Here is a 13,322-nt window from a genome sequence, read left to right on the forward strand (position 1 = left end):
AGTGAATTATAAGTGAAATAATCTGTCCGTAAACAATTGTTTAGAAAAATACTTGCGTCATGCACAAAGTAGATGTCCTAACCGACTTGCCAAAACTATAGTTTGTTAACAAGACATTTATGGAGTGGTTGAAAAACGAGTTTTAATGACTCCAACCTAAGTGTATGTAAACTTCCGACTTCAACTGTATGTCATGTTTGCTTGTTGAACAGGTTCTGTGTCATTTTAATAAGTTTACTCCTTTTGTTTTTTAAAGTCCCAAACATTCAGTGGCCCAAGGGCCATGACATTCTACTTCCTTATAGTTTAGATCTCTTGTTTCACACCAGAATCATCCCTCCAGATAATGATTGTTGCCCTAAACGAGTACCTGAAGAATCTTTGTAACAACAGGAATGTTTCCTTTTGTGGCAACTTTGATTTGCAGTGGGAGCAACCAGCACTTTTTAAAGAGATGGGATTCACCCTAACCGCAGGGGTTCCAGGAGTATTTCCGGCAACATTGTAAACTGTTTTGGAGACTGACAGACAGGGTCTGGTAGTGATCCAGTCCTTCCTGGCAGAATAAGCAACAGAGGACTTGGAAACCATATCAACTCCCGTAGAAATGTCTCTATGGTTTTTGTGAGTAAACTAAATGATGTTCCTCTAAATCCGCCTTCTACTGAGTTTATAAAAACTGTCATCTCCTACCATTCTGATAGATTGGAGACTTTCAGAAAACGTGGTTGTAACATTATTCATGTATTTGTTATTCCATTGGTTACCTCGAGACTGATGCCCCAGAGTGGCCCACACATTGAATATGGCACTTTTAAATGTTAGAGCAATCACTGGAAAACCATTCTCGTGAATGGCCTCATTACTGAGTACAAAGTTCATTGCCTGTTTCCCACTGAAACATGTTTGTCTTCAGATTGTAGTGCCACTATTATTGAAGCCTCCCCCCGGACTACAGCTTTTCATACTCTATCAGAAAAGGGGAAAAGGGTGGGGAGACAGCCTCTATTTTTACTAATGTTCTCAACTGTAAGGACATTTCTTTGGCGACTTTGAGTCTTTTGAGTATCATGCTATACTGTTTAAAAAATGCAATCTACATAATCCCGCAAATTAATTATTTATCATAAGAGGGCCATAAACAATAACTAGTAATGCTGCATACTCCAACAACGGTTAAAATCTCACTTTTCTGGTAAAAATAATTGAATTGCTGAGGTGTAGTCATTTTGAGGACACAAGCTCAAATACACAGTACAAATATGATACAAATATAAAATCTGAAAGATTTGATATGATGTATTTCCTATATGATGTATTTCCTATATGATGTATTTCCTATTCAACAAAACTGAATAAGGCATGAAATTACTTAAATGCTTTCTAAATACAGTATAATCAAATTCTTAAATAATTAACTATAAAATTCCACCTTCCTTAAAAGTGTAAAATACGTATTTGTATGTTTAGTGTTAGAGAAAATGTGCATATTTTCTAAAGCTCTCTTGATCAAAACATCTGCCCCCATCGCTGTGAACGTCTCACAGAGCTCTAGCTTGGCTTCATGAACCTTTCATCTCATATTAATCTTGTCCATCTACGACAAACAGAAAGGGTTTTAGATTCATGGCTATAAATGAATCTCTGAATGTCCTACAGTGATTAAACAACGCTCTCCTGCTGTGCTATGATGTAAGTATGGCAGGCATGTGCTTTGTCAGTGGCTGTGATATACAGTAGGGTTCAGCCAGGAGTTGATGGACAGTCAGAAGAGCGAATTAAATGGTAGGAGGGACATCCCAGCTTCAAGTGGTTTCAGATTAGAAGTGGTTTCAGATTAGAAGTGGTTTCAGATTAGAAGTGGTTTCCGAATAGAATGGCACCGGAGGGGATGGCTGACATTTACGTGCTCCAAACCAACTGTGCTATTATGTTTTTTTGCGTTGTTTGTAACATATTTTTGAACTTATTTTGTACAAAATGTTGCTGCTACCTTCTCTTGTGACTGTAAGGAACTTCTGGACATCAGAACAGCGATTATTCACCTCGAACGGGAAGAAAACATTTTCTTTAACGAGTACGATGTGAAGGATATTCTGCTTCTCGGAAAGGGCCCAAATCCCTGTCATTTGCGTGAAGAAAAGACAGAGAAAAAGGGGGCGGAGGTCGGGCTGCCTTCTGAGAATTCGTAGGTGAGTGAGTAACCCCCACTGCCATCCATTCTATTGGCCAACGTGCAATCATTGGAAAATAAAAAGAATGATCTACGATCAAGATTATCCTACCAACTGGACATTAAAAACTGTAAAACCCAGACACGAGCTGGCCAGTGACGCGAGCCTACCAGACGAGCTAAATGCCTTTTATGCTCGTTTCGAGGCAAGCAACACTGAAGCATGCATGAGAGCAACAACTGTTCTGAATGACTCTGTGATAATGCTCTCGGTAGCCGATTAGAGCAAGACCTTTAAACAGGTCAACATTCACAAAGCCGCGGGGCCAGACGGATTACCAGGACGTGTACTCAAAGCATGAGCGGACCAACTGGCAAGTGTCTTCACTGATATTTTCAACCTCTCTCTGACCGAGTCTGTAATACCTACATGTTTCAAGCAGACCACCATAGTCCCTGTGCCCAAGGAGGCGAAGGTAACCTGCCTAAATGACTACCACCCCGTGGCACTCACGTCGGTAGCCATGAAGTGCTTTGAAAGGCTGGTCATGGCTCACATCAACAGCATCCTCCCGGATACACTAGACCCACTCCAATTTGCATACCGCCACAACAGATCCACAGATGACGCAATCTCAATCGCACTCCACACTGCTCTTTCCCACCTGGACAAAAGGAACACCTATGTGAGAATGCTGTTCATTGACTACAGCTCAGCGTTCAACACCATAGTGTCCACAAAGCTCATCACTAAGCTAAGGACCCTGAGACTAAACACCTCTCTCTGCAACTGGATCCTGGACATCCGGACGGGCCGCCCCCAGGTGGTAAGGGTAGGCAACAACCCATCTGCGAACGCTAATCCTCAACATTGGGGCCCCTGAGAGGTGTGTACTTAGTCCCCTACTGTACTCCCTGTTCACCCACGACTGCGTGGCCAAACACGGCTCCAACACCATCATTAAGTTTGCTGACGACACAACAGTGGTAGGTAGGCCTGATCACCGACAACGATGAGACAGCCTATAGGGAGTGGGTCAGAGACCTGGCAGTGTGGTGCCAGGACAACAACCTCTCCCTCAATGTGAGCAAGACATAGGAGCTGATCGTGGACTACAGGTGTTCACATCACCAACGAACTATCATGGTCCAAACACACCAAGACAGTCGTGAAGAGCGCACAACAACATATTTTCCCCCTCGGGAGACTGAAAAGATTTGGCATGGGTCCTCAGATCCTCAAAACGTTCTACTGTTGCACCATCGAGAGCATCCTGACCGGTTGCATCACCGCCTGGTATGGCAACTGCTCGGCATCTGACCGTAAGGCAATACAGTGGGTAGTGATTACGGCCCAGTACATCACTGGGGCCAAGCTTCCTGCTATCCAGGACCTATATACTAGGCAGTGTCAGAAGAAAGCCCCAAAAATTGTCAAAGACCCCAGTCACCCAAGTCATAGACTGTTTTCTCTGCTACCGCACAGCAAGTGGAACCGGATCGCCAAGTCTAGGACCAAAAGGCTCCTTAACAGCTACCCCCAAGCCATGAGACTGCTGAACAATTAATCAAAATGGTCACCGGACTATTTACATTGACACCCCCCCACTTCACCCCTACCTACATGTACAAATTAGCTCGACTAACCTGTACCCCCGCACATTGACTCGGTACCGGTACCCCCTGTATATAGCCTCGTTATTGTTATTTTATTGTGTTACTTTTTATTATGTTTTACTTTAGTTTATTGGTAAATATTTTCTTAACTCTTTCTTGAACTGCACTGTTGATTAAGGGCTTGCAAGTAAGCATTTCACGGTAAGATCTACACTTGTTGTATTCGGCGCATGTGACAAATAAAGTTTGATTTGATTTCCCATCCTACGTCACACGGGCTCAGAAGAAGCATGGAGAGGTAAGCCATTTCAATCTACGGCGTCTAAAGATCGATCTATAAGCCAAAATGTTGGTCGTAACCGTACCGGAACCATGCAGGTCCCCTAAACAGGGGACTTTAAATCTAAGAGGTTTTAATGGCTATAACCCTGTGTAGGCAACCAAAGCACTGCCCCACTTTCGTTACGGATTTATCTGAACTATTGTCTAATGTCCTTGAGAACTATGATAAAATCATTGTGTTGGGCGATTTTCATTTTCATGTTGACAAAGAGACTGATTCCAAAGCCATTGGTTTTATTAATCTTTTGAGCTCTTTGGACTTTATCCAACATGTTACTGGGCCCACCCATAACCGGAGCCATACTCAGGACCTGGTCATTACCAAGGGGCTTTCTACTGACATATCCTCTATTGTAGATGTTGTTCCTCAAGGTTCGATTTTGGGTCCATTACTGTTCAGTTTATATATGTTACCCCTTGGCATCGTTATCAGAAAGCACAGCATTGATTTTCACTGCTATGCAGACGTTAAACATTTTTACATTTCTATGTCACTAGAGAATGTTAGCTCCACGGATAAATTATTAGCCTGTATTTGTGATTTAAATACTTGGATGGCTAGAACTTCCTCCAGCTAAATCAAGACAAGACCGGGGTGCTTACTGTTGGAGTCAAAGCACAGAGAGAGACTCTGGCTGCACATTTTAATTCACGGGCAATAAAGTAAAAACCCTAGGTGTCATTTTAGATTCTGAACTCAATTTCGAATCACACATTAGGAATGTGACCAAAATAGCTTTTTACCACCTGATGAACATTACATTTACATTTACATTTATGTCATTTAGCAGACGCTCTTATCCAGAGCGACTTACAACATTGCCAAGGTACGGCCGTTTCTCTCTCAGGCTGATACAGAGAGACTCATCCATGCTTTTATCACAAGTAAGCTTGACTACTGTAATGCTCTCCTGTCTGGTCTACCCAAGAAAGCCATTGGTCAACTGCAAAACATACAGGATGGTGCAGCGCGGGTACTGACCAAGACCAGACAGAGAGCACACATTATACCTGGTTTAAAGTCTCTGCACTGGCTGCCTGTAAGTTTTTATAATTAATTTTAAGATTATTCTTTTGGTTTTGAAATCAATCCACGATTGTGCAACCCAATACATGCCAGACATGCCAGCTATGTACCTAGTAGGTCCTTCGGGTCCTCTGGTACTGGCCTTTTAACTATCACAAAGCCTAGGACCAAGAGGCATGTAGAGGCAGACTTTAGTTACTTTGCCCCCAGCCTCTGGAATAGCGTGCCAGAGAACCTGAAGGGAACGAAACTGTGGACCTATTTAAAATGGATCTTAAAACACATATTTTTGGCTCTGCTTTTCCTTAAGGTGCTTTTTAGTCTTTTTGTTTTTTATTGATATTCCTTAGTTTTTTATCCTCTGTTTGTTGTTTAGTAAATATTTCTGTTTGCATTTATATTTATTTAATTTATGTTTTTTTTCCTGTGAAGCACATTATGCTGCTTCCATGTCTGAAATGTGCTATATAAATAAATAAGGATTGATTTGATTTGATTAATATTTGCTGAGATTTTTGGATTTAATTACACTTTTTGTGCCAATGGACTTTCATAGAAATATACAGTACCAGTTAAGTTTGAAATAACACATATGGAATCATGTAGTAGCCAAAAAAGTGTTAAACAAATCAAAATATATTTTAGATTTTAGATTCTTCAAAGTAGCCACCCTTTGCCTTGATGACAGCTTTGCACACTCTTGGTGCTTTTTTAGTTACTACATGATTCCATATGTGTTGTGATGTCTTCACCATTATTCAACAATGTCGAAAATAGTCAAAATAAAGAAAAACCCTTGAATGAGTAGGTGTGTCCAAACTTTGACTGGTACTGTATATATAATAAACACATTATATATTAGCATTATTTGAGATGAAATGCTTCTACAGTCGTATATATGATTGCAATGCAAGATTTTACAACCAGTCATTCAAACAAAAATGCATGCAATGCACCATTTTCATTGGTTACTTTTAATGGATGGAGTTCAGTTTGATTGCCATGATGTTGTGAAATGTTCCTCTTCACTCCCTGTCTCCAACCGCTGCATAGGCCCAGGGTGAGAGTACAGGGTAAACTTAGTGTTATCCGGAGCTGAAATAACACATATTAAACACATCATTTCACATGTAACAACATATACTTCTTATGCTGTGTTAGGCCTTTATAAATTATTAGAGTTTAAAGTTAGTAGATTTACTCCATTTTTTAGACATACACGTTAGCAAAGTGATTCCTCACTAAACCAGGATAAGAAAAGACCATGATTTGGGGGATTTCCACAAAATTGTATCCATAGAATGGTATTTTATAGGAAGGATTGTTGACATACACTGAGTTTACCAAACATTAGGAACACCTTCCTAATATTGAGTGGCACCCTCCCCCCTTTTGCCCTCAGAACAGCCTCAATTCGTGGTGGCATGGACTCTACAAGGTGTCGAAAGCGTTCCACAGGGATGCTGGCCCATGTTGACTCCAAGACTTCCCACAGTTGTGTCAAGTTGGCTGGATGTCCTTTGGGTGGTGGACCATTCTTGATACACATGTGAAACTGTTGAGTGTGAAAACCCCAGCAGCATTGCAGTTCTTGACCCAAACCGGTGCGCCTGGCACCAACTACCATATCCCGTTCAAAGGCACTTAAATCATTTGTCTTGCCCATTCACCCTCTGAATGGCACACATACACAATCCATGTCTCAATTGTCTCGAGGCTTAGAAATCCTTATTTAAATTGTGTCCTGCGAATCATCTACACTGATTGAAGTGGATTTAACAAGTGACAATAATATTTTGTACACTCAGTGTATATTTGACATTTGTATCTAAAAGCCCAATTGAGAAATAATGAATAAAAGTTGGCATCTTTATGACATTTTGACCTTACCCAGGCCTCCTTTAAGACTCCATTATGTTTGTATGTGCTACAAAGCAAACATTGGTGACATATGAAGCTTTATCGCTTGTTCTGCAAATTTGAACATAATATACTCTACGGGCATATCAAAGTTCCTGAGTGGCATCTCTGCTAGTTTTAAATAATGGCCCATTTTATACAGAGAAATTGGCGTAGCAGGCAATGTAACCAATCACAGCCCTACTTTAACTTGTATCATTGCACATCCTGCAAATCACCAGCAGGGGGCGACCATTTTGAAAAGCATTTTCACATTCAGTCTGTTGGTAAATGCTTACAAATTGAATCATAACTCCAAAAGTAGCAGAGATCCCACTCTGGAACTTTGCTATGGCCGTAGAGTATATTACGTTCAACAATATATAGAAAAAAGTATATATAAAAAATAAAAAAATGTTTTCAATATTCATGTTTACATTTGTCAATAGTCATAAATGAACGTAAAACATGTTTTATTGAAATCCAAATACTACTCATAATACAGAGCAAGCGGTAAAGCGTCATATGACACCAATATTTGCTTTGTAGCTCACAGATGAAACATTATGGAGTCGTAAGGAGGCCTGGTAGGCTATTCATTATTTCTCAATTATGCTTTTAGATACAAATGTCAAATATATGTCAACATTTCGTGAAAATTCCCCAAATCGTTTATTTTTTTTGCCCAGGGATATTTGATTTAACCGACCTGGAAGACCATGTGTGTTGAATTTAGGCAATCACTGAACTGATCAATTAGCTCAGTTGGTCCGGTGTGGTGCCTAGTTGGAACAAAATCCAGGAACAGTGTTGCCTACCCCTGCGTTACAGTCTTCAGATGTATTAAAGGAGCAGATCAATAGATGAAAAGAGAGATGGTAGTGAAGTAGCTCTAGTCCATGGCGTTACATGTGGCTTGCTGATTCTGACCTTTCCTCAATCATCAGCAAACCTCAAGTAACACTCTGGACCAGAGCTAGGAATGAAGCAGCACTGACGGTAGAGGTGGGACTGCAGGCCAAACTCCTCTTGGTAAGCCGTCTCTGGGGCACATTGAGAGGCGCTGGTGCTCTGGCGTAGAACGTCTAGGGCATGGAATGTCTGGAGGTCAAAACTCCTTGGGTAGTCTTCATAGTGTTCACGGTAAGGCCCCGGAGAGTAATCCAAGGATGCGAACCTCACTCTGCGAGGTAAAAACAGATGTTACAGAATGGAATAGAGTAACATAGTTCAACAGTGTCTTGAATAAGACATCTCTTTAGTTGCTTTACACACAACCATATACAGTGCCTTCAGAAAGTATTCACACAAACAAATGTTACAGCCTGAATTTAAAATGGATTACATTTATATTTTGGGTGTGTTTGTAAATTCAGAGCGTTTCGCTCTCGGAGCGTTCAGAGCGCACAGTGAACGGTCTAACGGAGGAGTAGGGTTGGTCCGAGCGTTCCGACCACACAACGGCAGTCAAGCACCCAAGCTAACTTTCTAACGTTGGCTACCTTGGTAGCTACTTCCAGACACAAGTGAGAGAACACCTCACTCTGACCATTTTACTCGCCCTAGCAGAGCTGGTTAGGCTGTTTTCATTTTATCCAGAGCATTGGTGACTGTAACTGTGCTGCTGGCAACAACTTAATTAGACTTTTTTTTTGCCGACGTTTACTAACACAGGCCATATTCAGCGGGTGTTGAGCGTTCGTAAATTGATCAGTTATTCTGCACTCTGGTACACTTAGACAAGAGTCCTCTGAAATCGGAATAGATAGCCAGAGTGAATTTACGAACGCACCGCTTGTGTCACTGGCCTACACACAATACCCCATAATATCAAGGTGAAATTGTTTTTCCAGTTTTACAAATTAATAAAAAACTGAAAAGTCTTGAGTCAAGTATTCAACCCATTTGATATGGCAAGCCTAAATAAGTTCAGGAGTAAAAATGTGATTAACAAGTTACATAATATGCTGCATGGACTCACTCGGTGTGCAATAATAGTGTTTAACATATATTTTTTAATGACTACCTCATCTCTGTACCCCAAACATACAATTATCTGTGAAGTCCCCTCAGTCGAGCAATGAATTTCAAACATAGATTAAACGACAAAGACCAATGATGTTTTCCAATGCCTCGCAAAGAAGGGAACCTGTTGGTAGATGGGTAAAATTTAAAAAAGCAGACATTAAATATCCCTCTGAGCATGGTGAGGTTATTAATTACGCTTCAGATGGTGTATCAATACACCCAGTCACTACAACTATACAGGCATCCTTCCTATCTCAGTTGCCGGAGCGGAAGGAAACCGCTCAGGGATTTCACCATGAGGCCAATGGTGACTTTAAAACAGTTAGAGTTTAATGGCTGTGATAGAAGAAAGAAGAACTGAGGATGGATCAACAGCATTGCAGTTACTCCACAATACTAACCTAAATGACAGAGTGAAAAGAAGGAAGCCTGTACAGAATACAAATATTCAAAAACATGCATCCTGTTTGCAATAAGGCACTATAAAATTGAAAAAACATTGGCAAAGAAATTCACTTTTTGTCCTGAATACAAAGTGTTATGTTTGGGGCAAATCCAACACAGCACATCACTGAGAACCACTCTTCATATTTTCAACCATGGTGGTGGCTGCATCATGTTATGTGTATGCTTGTCATCAGCAAGGACTTGGGAGTATTTTAGGATAAAAAGAAATGGAATAGAGCTAAGCACAGGCAAGATCCTTGAGGAAAACCTGGTTCAGTCTGCTTTCCAACAGACACTGGGAGACACATTCACCTTTCAGCAGGACAATAACCTAAAACACAAGGCCAGATATACACTGGAGTTGCTTACCAAGACGACATTGAATATTCCTGAGTGGTCTAGTTACAGTTTTGACATAAATCGGCTTTAAAATCTATGGCAAGACTTGAAAATGGCTGTCTAGCAATGATCAACAACCAACTTGACAGAGCTTGAAGGATTTAAAAAATAATAATGTAAAAAGTATGGTACAATCGAGGTGTGTAAAACTCTTAGAGACATACCCAGAAAGACTCACAGCTGTAACCGCTGTCAAAGGTGATTCTACTTATGTAAATGAGATGTTTCAGTATTTAAAACACACAGTGTTTTCACTTTGTCATTGTGTGTAGATGGGTGAGAAAAATATATATCTGTAATCCATTTTGAATTCAGGCTGCAACACAATAAAATGTGGAATAAGTCAAAGGGTATGAATACTTTCTGAAGGCACTGTAGATCCTATACATTCAAGTTCCTTCTATATACTGTATGTAGTAGGACACATTACTTGTACAGTTTATTATGTAGCTACACAGTCGAGAACAAATCAAAACATATGAACAGACAAATTAACACGATAGAGCCCTTCAGTCCCAAATGATACCGTGTCTGGATTTCAATCAAATATTTAACGGAAATCTTTACAGTGTCTTTGTTTATAAACCTAACCCCCGAGCCCACACACTTGTTATTCTGAAAAGTGATGAACGCATATCTGCGAGGAGAGTCTACCTGGTAGTAGGCTAGTTGTAGATGTCCATAGAGTACCACTACCCACTAACAGTCTGCGTTAATAGTCCTGTCCCAAATGGCACCCTTTCCCTTATTGGGCCCTGGTCAAAAGTAGTGCACTATGTAGGGACCACAATCTATGTGACCATGGGTAAAAGAGCTACTGAAAGAGCTACTACGTAAATACCGCAGTGTGATTTTAATTGACTGCATGAGTTGACTGCATGATTCTACCTGTGATCCTGCGAGTGAACAACGTGGATTCTACCCAGCTGACCAGGGTACAGACCTCGCACATCCTTCCCCTGACGTGGTACTCTGCAATTACAATGACTAGAGTTTATTTCAGAGTAAGAGTAAAAGTAAGAATTACTAAGAGCAGAGTTAAGGTCAAAGACCATATTTATACATGCAAATTGGATGCATAGGCCTACATATTGCATGTAAGGTAGCAAGTTAAGGTCAATGTCAACATGTGCATATGCACACAACGCCAGATATTCAGCTCATGACTCAACAGGGAAGAAACCTCTGAACTAAATACAGTGCGGTAGCTAGCAGCATCAGCACACAGTAGGTGTTTTCAAGTGGACATAACTTCCTCATAACTACAGTATCATAGTGAGAGTTAGTTACTACTTCCTTCACACACTTCCATGCAGGTACCCTTATGAACAGCTTTTTAAAAAAGCCTACTTGTTAGAAGTTGTATCAAATATTGAATGTAAATTCAAATGAATATAAATGTTTTTCTATACAATTTGGGGCTGTATTGTTTCTACATCTCAAAGCAATTCAGCTTATTGCTACCAGTTGTACAATGTCTTGTTGAAAAACAGTAAAACCTGTCTGTCTTTCTCTCACCTCAGTGTTGCTTCGGGTTGTCTTTTAAATGAGCCAGAGTCCCGTCTTTCCTGGTACTCCTTGAACTCATGCAGTCTCAGAGCCGCCCCGGATCCGGCCATCCTGGAGGCGTCGGCTGCAGAAAAAATGCTACATTGTGTTGCCTGTCTACCACCCTCAACCCTGCTATCTAAGAGATGTTGTTTCAGCATAAGGACAGTAGCTATAGCGATTGATTGTGTTCACTAAAATCAGATACTAGGCATTTTAGAACGTTGGCTACAACTCTTGAATCAATACAATTCTAAACACAGTCAATGGAATTTTGAAACCAACAGTAAGAAGTAGATGGTCAAAATGGAGAAAAAAACAAGGTCTTCTATATTGACCGGAAAACAAATATTCATTTTTTTCCACAAATGTTTTAACATAATCCGAATTAATCTAAATGTATATGTTCAATACAGGTTAGGTCTCTATCAACTGGTTATGTTTAATACCGGTTAGGCCTATATTCATTTGAATTCCCTCCTATTAAACAGTATCAGTCTTACCTGTGGCGTTAGGGTTCAGAGAGAGAGGAGATGTGCTGCTCACTCTGTTGTGTTCACATCAGAGCCCTCGGTCCTCTCTCTCCATATGGCAATGACTATGTCCCAAATGGCATCCTATTCCCTATAAAGTGCTTTTGACCAAGGTCCATAGGGCTCTGGTCAAAAGTAGTGTGCTTAGTAGTGTGCTTTATAGGGAATAGGGTGCCATTGGGATGCAACCCATACATACTAGCTAATGACTCGGCAGGGGACACACATCCTGCTTTAGTTACCAGGAGAGAGAAACCCAACCCTTCCATCTCTACAGCAAACCAATGGAACTCAGCGAACTGACACTGGGAGAAAGGGTCAACTCATTCACCACTTTAATCAAGAGGTTTCAGGGAAACCAGTACAACTCGTAACCTACAAGTATTTGGATGAAAACGAATCTAGGCTGGTCTGCGTCCAAACTGGCACCCAATTCCCTATATACTGTAGTGCTATATAAAACTATCTTTCTGTATTTTATTCATTATAGTCCACTGTTAATACAGACCCCAAATGTTTTGCATGTCGGCTGTCAAATTGTCAAGATATTGGACTTTCAAGAAGCAGTGTCACTTGCCACATCATCATGATGATGCGTTTTGCATCAAATGAAAGCAACTTTAAAATTCTACTTGTAATGAAAAGCGCTATATGAAGAAAATAAATAAAAAATATATTATTATATGACTGTATAGGGATTATGGGTTCTGGTCAAAATGTGTGTACCGTATGGGAATAGGATGCCTTTACAGACAGACATTTGGCAGCTGTGTTGCATCAAAAAGTTGTATGGTTGACAATATGAATGGCTACATTGAGCAAATTAATCAAGTTGTTCAGGGTGACCATGACAACCTGCACTAATTTAAGCAGGATTAACCATGCCTTCAGAATTAAACGCGTTATGGTTAGGGTAGTGTAGTTAGTAGGCTATGGGGTGCTCAGTTGGGGGTGAGGGGGTTCTCTCGTGTTGGATTCCTTCAGTTTTCCTTTAATAACACTAGAGGGTGGTGTTTCTCTCGAAACATCACCTCTGTCTGCTCTGTACAAGTAGCCGACTCGCTAAAGTCAATACTGTATCCTTTTTATTTGGGTGGAGGCACCACACCCTAAGTGCTATCACTCATGCCAAATAAAAAAAGTTGATCTTATCTTAAAATGTTGGTAGAATGAAAACACACCCATAGTCCAACATCACTGCTACCCTACATCAGATATGATCAGACAATGGCATATTATTTTCCAAACATGAGATGGATATATATATATTTTTATAGTTCAAATTGTCCCCAAATACAACAACCTATTT

General features: G+C 40.5%; 1 protein-coding gene across 3 annotated transcripts; it reads right to left on the bottom strand.

Annotated features, from left to right (window-relative positions):
* Positions 1 to 6,059: 6,059 nt before the first annotated feature.
* LOC111964782 (protein SPMIP3) lies at positions 6,060 to 12,074 on the bottom strand. 3 transcript variants are annotated; one of them, XM_023988765.2, is made up of 5 exons: positions 11,984 to 12,074; positions 11,451 to 11,565; positions 10,821 to 10,904; positions 8,057 to 8,241; positions 6,073 to 6,254 (listed from the first exon to the last, which is right to left on the bottom strand). In XM_023988765.2, exons 2-5 carry the CDS (start codon positions 11,549 to 11,551, stop codon positions 6,148 to 6,150), a joined length of 477 nt encoding a protein of 158 aa, XP_023844533.1. In that variant the 5' UTR covers positions 11,552 to 11,565; positions 11,984 to 12,074; the 3' UTR covers positions 6,073 to 6,147. The 3 variants fall into 3 exon arrangements, with proteins under 3 accessions (XP_023844457.1, XP_023844379.1, XP_023844533.1); XM_023988611.2 differs by lacking the exon at positions 11,984 to 12,074 and having other exon boundaries at positions 6,071 to 6,254; positions 11,451 to 11,650; XM_023988689.2 differs by lacking the exons at positions 10,821 to 10,904; positions 11,984 to 12,074 and having other exon boundaries at positions 6,060 to 6,254; positions 11,451 to 11,661.
* Between the last annotated feature and the right edge of the window lie 1,248 nt (positions 12,075 to 13,322).

This window comes from Salvelinus sp. IW2-2015, linkage group LG1 (assembly GCF_002910315.2).
Source record: "Salvelinus sp. IW2-2015 linkage group LG1, ASM291031v2, whole genome shotgun sequence".
Classification (NCBI taxonomy): Eukaryota; Metazoa; Chordata; class Actinopteri; order Salmoniformes; family Salmonidae; genus Salvelinus; species Salvelinus sp. IW2-2015.